The 7,500-nt window shown below is 20.1% G+C and overlaps 1 protein-coding gene across 26 annotated transcripts in view; it reads left to right on the top strand.

The window, feature by feature from the left end:
- LOC136075442 (uncharacterized) overlaps window positions 1–7,500 on the top strand; it is a 131,096-nt gene that overhangs the window by 87,584 nt on the left and 36,012 nt on the right. For 12 of the 26 annotated variants that reach the window (XM_065788661.1, XM_065788649.1, XM_065788650.1 and 9 more), the window contains 5 exons: window positions 1–8; window positions 1,617–1,649; window positions 3,358–3,390; window positions 6,344–6,376; window positions 6,921–6,953. The exon at window positions 1–8 is cut by the window's left edge and continues 25 nt beyond it. In XM_065788661.1, coding sequence (XP_065644733.1) covers window positions 1–8; window positions 1,617–1,649; window positions 3,358–3,390; window positions 6,344–6,376; window positions 6,921–6,953 — 140 coding nt within the window. Of the gene's footprint in view, window positions 9–1,616; window positions 1,650–3,357; window positions 3,391–4,675; window positions 4,709–6,343; window positions 6,377–6,920; window positions 6,954–7,500 lie in introns of all 26 variants that reach the window. The other 14 variants (XM_065788653.1, XM_065788663.1, XM_065788657.1 and 11 more) reach the window with 7 other exon arrangements.

Here is a 7,500-nt window from a genome sequence, read left to right as displayed (position 1 = left end):
GTCTTCAGGTAACATTTAACTTTCAAGTTATGATATTTGATTAATCTCTTTATGGGTTACCCTTATGTGCAAACAAAATATTTTTAAAATAATTCTTTATTAGGTTTATATTAAAAGCATTACAAAATTTAATAATATATTTTGGTTATTTTAAACTAACCTGTACTGCATTATTTGTTTTAAAACAAATAAAAATATTTTTACTTCAACTTAAAGAAATTTTACTTTAAAGAAATTATTGACAAAATTCACGGTGAGTTTTCTATTTTCATTTTTATAAACTTTTTGGCAAAAAAATATCAATGCAGCTGTGTGACAAAGTTGTTAATGGTTTTAGTTTACATAACTTATTTAGATCTAAATAAGTTTAAGAACTAAGAGAAAAATGAGATATGAATAAATGTTGAAATAATTTTCTAATAAATTAAAACATTTAATAAATAATTAAGAAAATGCAGAGCATTTGACAAGAATATAAAACTATTACATTAAAAGTTTGCCAACATTTTCAAAGATTCAGATTAATGTGTGTGATAAGTTAATCTACATTGACTTAAATGCTGACTTAAATTTTAAAGGCTGTACGTTTTAATTATGTTTGTTATTATGTTTATAACAATAATTTTTCAATCAAAATAACCTGTTAAATGTATTTGTTTTGTTATATATTATAAGAATTAATGGTATTGTTTTTAGTTTGTCTATTTTGTTGTTATATTTCTAATTGAAATGGTGAACAATAAATTAATAAATAGGAAAGTTTAAAAAGACAGTAATACAATTAAGTATACTAATTTTTTAATACTTTCTCCGAAAACCTTAGTCTAAATTTAGCATTTCAAACATATATAATGCATCATCATTGTGTCAATATGAGCTAGAATTTGTTTCAGGTTAACATATGTGAAAACGTAATTTTTTCTTTTTTATACCCTATTTTAATAAAATATTGAATGAGAAATGATGTAGAAAAACAAAAGATAAGGTTATTAGATGTATTTTTAAAGCATCATATAGTTGTTCTGAAAAAATAAAGTGAAAATAGAAGTATTTTAGTTTGTATACTCTATTATTTTAATGTAATCTATTTTCATTAGCTTTTTAAATAATATTATTTAAAATTTTCTATTTCTATGTCAATTTTACTTGAGCCAGTAGAACGCAATCAGGAACATTATTTTTTGGTAGCATTTAATTTTTAATTTATGATTTTTTAATTGAATTAACCTTTTATTGATAATCGTTCAGTTATATATTACAATAATTAAATCTGTTGTTTTTTTATTTGTTTATTTTGTTGGTATATTTATTGTGTTAATTTTTAACTGTAAATTGATAAATAATAAAGTTTTAAAATACATAGAATGCATTCTTTAAAAATACATTTAAATTTAATTCGTTTTCAAATACATTTAGAATGCTTTATTTTTAGGAAAATGTTTGAAACAAATATATTTCATCAAATTTGTTTTATAAAAGTTGAATTTGTTTCAGATTAGTATAAGTGAACCTATAAGTCTTTTATTGTAATGCTCTATATTTTAATTAATGTATTCAATTACTATTAAGATTTCATATAGTAATATTTAAAAGTTTTTATTTCAATTTTACTTTAGCTAATACAACACAAACAGCAACATTGTCTTCAGGTAACAATTAACTTTTAAGTTATGATAATTGGTTAATCTCCCTATTCGTTATTTTAATAAAATGTTGCAGAAAAAGTGCTTTGAAAATATATTTACATTAGATTAATATCTAAAATGTTACAAAATTTATTAATTTATTTTGATTATTTCAAAAAAAACCTGAACTGCATTACTTCTTTTACACTAATGAAACTTTTTTTTTCATGGTGTGTTTTTTATTTGATTTTTTGAAATTTTTTGGTTAAAAAAGAATCATTGCAACTTTGTGATAAATTTGGTAATGATTTAAGTTTCCATATTTTATTTAGATTTTAATAGGTATAAGTACTTTAATATATAAATAAATATTGAAATACCATTTTTATAAGTTAGAACTTTTAATACATTATTGGAAAACTTAAGAATATTTGACAAAAATATAAATTTATTTGATTACAACCACTGCTATTGTACCTGGCTACTAAACAATTTTGTATAAACTATGATAGATATCACATCAAGCTAAATGCAGGAACAACAATTTAAATCAAAGCAGAAAGAGTTTTAGAATATATATATTTGTACATATATATATATATATATATATATATATATATATATATATATATATATATATATATATTATATATATATATATATATATATATATATATATATATATATATATATATATATATATATATATATATATATAGATATATATAGATATATACAGATATATATAAAGATATTTATATATATATATTTATATATATATATATATATATATATATATATATATATATATATATATATATATATATATGTATGTATATATATATATATATATATATATATATATATATATATATATATATATATATATGTATATATATATATATATATATGTATATATGTATATATTTATATATATATATATATATATATATATTTATATATATATTTATATATATATATATATATATATATATATATATATTTTGTATATATATTGACACACACACATAAATACATAAATTTACATTTTATCTGCATTTATAGAAGTTCTTTATTTATATATAAGAAGAAAAATATTACAAAAATTATTAATGCATTTATAAGAAGAAAAATTCATAATATTGTTTTTAATATTTTACATAAGATGTGTAAATAATATTAAACGTTTAGTACAGTTTACCAATGTTTTCCGAGATTAAGATTGGGATAAGTTATAGCACATAGGCTTTAATGTTGATGTTTTTAAATGATTAATTAATTTAATTTAATGCTTTTAATTTAAGTTTGTTTATTATGTTTTTAACAATAATCTTTTCATTTAATTAACCTTTAAATGATATTTGTTAAGTTTAATATTATAATAATTAATGCTGCTGTTAATTTGTTTTGTTCATTTTTTGGTATATTTCTAGTTTAAAATTTGAACTGTAAATTAAAAAATAATAAAGTTCTAAAATGCATTAATATGATTAAGTATACTAACTTTTTAATAGTTAACTTTATCAGAATGCATTAATTTTAGTTGAATATTCCAAACAAATACAATTCATCATTTTTGGTTTATTAAGAGATTGAATTTGTAACAGATTAGCAAAAGTGAATGTACAAATATATTTTTTTTTTTTGCTTTATTTGTAAAATTAATGTATTCAATTTCCATTATGTTTTCATATATTAATATTTAAAAGTTTCTATGTCAATTTTATTTTAGCTAATACAACGCAAACAGCAATATTATCTACAGGTAACATTTAACTTGCTAGTTATGATAATTGGTAAATCTCTTTATGGGTTACTCTAATAAATTCGTGCAAAAAAAAATGCTTTTATAATTATTCTTCATTAGGATAATAATAAAAATATTACAAAATTTATTAATATACTTTGGTTATTTCAATTAAGCCTGTACTGGATTTTTTGTTTTAAACAAATGAAAATTTTTTAAATTTAAATTAAAGAAAGTCTTTTAACGAAATAAATGACAAAATTCATGGTGTGTTTCCTATTTCAGTTTTTGCATTTTCGTGACAAAATTGTTAATGATTTAAGTTTACATAACTTATTTAGATCTTTATAGGTTTAAGCACATAGAAAAAATCAAGATTTGGTTAAATAATAAAAAAAATTAATAAGATGGAGCATTTTATAACATATGATAAAACTCCAGCATATTTGACAAGAATATAAAATTATTTATTTGTTTTATAATCTTACTATTATCCACTGCCTTTGTAACTGATTACTAAACAAACTTATATCAAAAGATATAATTTAAAATACTGTCAGAAAAATTATGAATGACTGTTTTCATTCTTCAAAAATGACTAACTGACTCTCTCTATCTCATTTTATTTTGTACATGTTTAAACCGTTCTAAAAATATTAATTTGATTTCACATTTTAAAATAATTATATTGACCCAACATGACACTTTTCATAAACATTTTTTCTTTATATTATAAGGGACCCGGTAACTGCTCAAGAGTCTTGTGCTACCCAAAAATCCAACAAAATTTTGATAAAGTTTAACAGAATTACTTGTAAGAACAAATAACAAACTTAAAGAATATGAACAGATAATTTTAAGCATATAAGGGAACATATATATATATATATATATATATATATATATATATATATATATATATATATATATATATATATATATATATATATATATATATATATATATATATATATATATATATATATATACATATATATATATATATATATATATATATATATATATATATATATATATATATATATATTCACATATACATATATATATATACATAACATTTTACGTGAGAAGTGTAATAATTTTTAAATGTTTAGTATGGTGTGCCAACAATTTCAGAGATTAAGATTAACGTTTGTGCTAAGTCAATGCACATTGGCTTTAATGTTGACATTGTTAAATGATAACTTAAATTTTAAAATTATTATTATATTTTGATTCAATTCAATTTCCATTAAGTTTCATATCGTAATATTTAAAAGTTTTTACGTCAATTTTACTTTAGCTAATACAACGAAAACAGCAACATTGTCTTCAGGCCACATTTTTTATATAACCACACAAGTGTATAACTTTCAAGTTATACACTTGTGTGGTTATATAAAAAAAACAATACTTAAAAAATACTTTTGCATTAGGATAATATTAAAAGTTATAAATATGTAAAATATGGTTATATTATAAAAGTTATGCATTTGTTAATCTCTTTATGGGTTATCTTAAAAATGATTTAAAAATATTTCTACATTAGAGTATTATTATGAACATTACAAATATATGATAACATACTTTGGTTTTTTCAAATAAAATCTGTACTGTTTTTTTTTTGTTTTAATTAAATAAAACTTTTTTCAATTCAACAGAGAGAAATTTTATTTTTAAGGAATAAAAGGAAAAACTCATGATGTGTTTTCTCTTTCACTTTTTGAAACTTCTTTCAAAAAAAAAGTATCAATACAATTTCTTGACAAAATAGTTAATGATTTAGGTTTACATAACTTATTAGAATCTTAATTGGTTCAAGCATGTAGAATAAATTAAAATTTAAGTAAATATTGAGATTTTTTTTTAAATTACTTCAAACATTAATAATTATTTACTAAACAAATTACATAACCTGGGATAGGAATACATATACATATTTTTACATAATATATACAGATATCCTCTATTTATATATAATAAGAAAACTATTACTAAAATTATTATTGCATTTATAATAATAAAAATTAAATATATAGTTTTTAATATTATGCATAAAAAGTGTAAATACTTTTCAAAGATTGGTAAAGTTTGCCAACATTTTCAGACTTTAAGAATAACGCTTGTTATAAGTTAATGCACATAGGCTTTAATTTTGACATTGTTAAATGATGACTTTAGTTTTAAGGAATTTTAAGGAATTTAAGGAATGCCTTAAAGAAAGGCTTTTAAGGAATGCCTTAAGTTTTAAGGGACTGTTTTTTGTTATGCTCCTCACTAAACAGCTATTTTTGTTCACAGACATAGTGATATTAGTCAGACATGGTGATATTAGTCAGCAAAAGTAATACTAGACATACTAAACTAGATGAGTGACTTATACCACTATGCATCTCAGGGCTTAGATAATTTTCAATGTTTGGTATGGTTTGCCAAGATTTTCGGAGATTAATAATAACATTAGTTATATGTTAATGCACATTGGCTTTAGTTTTGACATTGTTAAATGATGACTTAAGTTTTAAGGGATGTCTTTTTTTGAATAGTGTGTTAAATACGTTTATAACAATAATCTTTTAATCAAAACAATCTATCAATGATATTTGTTTAGTTAAATATTACAATAATTAATGCAATTGTTTTTTTATTGTTTATTTTGTTCGTATATTTCTAATTTAGTTTTCAACTTTAAACTATATAATAGTAAAATTTCAAAATACTGAATAATAATTTAGTATACTAGCTTTTTAATAGTTTACTCTCTCAAAATGCATTAACCTTGGTTAAATATTGCAGGCAAATTTAATGCATCATATTTGTTTTAATAAGAGTCTGATTTTGTTACAGATTAGCATAAGTGAAATCATAAGTTTTTTATTATTTATGCTCTGTTATTTTAAATAATGTATTTAATTTCCATCAAGTTTTTATAAAGTAATATTTAAAAGTTTTTATGTCAATTTTACTTTAGCTAATACAACGCAAACAGCAGCATTGTCTTCAGGTAACATGTCAATTTCAATTTATGATAGCTGTTTTAACTCTTTGAGGGTTACTCTAATATATTGGTTCAGAAAAAATATTGTGAAAATATTTCTACATTAAGGTGTTATAAATATTCAATCATATAATAATATACTAAAATTTCAAAAGACTTAATAATAATTTAATATAATAGCTTTTTCATAGTTTATTCTCTCAGAATGCCTTAACCTAAGTTAAATATTGAGACAAATATATAAAGACAAATTTAATGCATCAAATTTGTTTCAATAAGAGATTGAGTTTGTTACAGGTTAGCATAAGTGAAAGCATAAGTCTTTTATTATTTATGCTCTGCTAATTAATACTAAGTTTTTTATTATTTATCATAATAAAAAACTTAGTAATTAATTAATCATAAGTTTCATTAATAATAGTTAATAAGTTAATCATATGTAGATAATTAATCATATTTTTTTTTTTATTTATGCTTTGTTATTCTAAATAATGTATTTAATTTCCATCAAGTTTTATTAAGTAATATTTAAAAGTCAATTTTACTTTAGCTAATACAACGCAACCAGCAACATTGTCTTCAGGTAACATTTAACTTTCAATTTATGATAGCTGTTTGAACTCTTTCTGGGTTACTCTGATATATTGGTTCAGGAAAATATTGTGAAAATATTTCTACATTTAGGTGTTATAAATATTCAATTATATAATAATATACATTGGTCATTTTGAATAAAACCTGTACTGTTTTTTCTAATTTAAACAAGTAAAACTTTTTTAATTCAACTTAAAGAAATTTTATTTTAAAGAAACAAGTGACAAAATTCATGATGTGTATTCTATTTCGTTTTTTGAAACTTCTATTAAAGGAAAAGCATCAATGCAATTTTTTGACAAAATTGTTAATGATTTAGGTTTACATAACTTATTCAGATCTTAATAGGTTCAAGCACTTAGAAAACATCTAATTTTAAAAAAATTATTGAAATTTTTTTTAATAACTTAGAACAATTACTAAATTATAAAAAAACTTTAGAATATTTGACAAGAATATAAAACTATTACATTACAACTACTGCTACTGTACCTGGCTACTAAACAATTAATATGACCTTGGAAAGGTAAACACCA

Source organism: Hydra vulgaris, chromosome 01 (assembly GCF_038396675.1).
Source record: "Hydra vulgaris chromosome 01, alternate assembly HydraT2T_AEP".
Classification (NCBI taxonomy): Eukaryota; Metazoa; Cnidaria; class Hydrozoa; order Anthoathecata; family Hydridae; genus Hydra; species Hydra vulgaris.
Note: the sequence above shows the minus strand (reverse complement) of the source record. Positions and strands in the feature narration are given on the sequence as shown.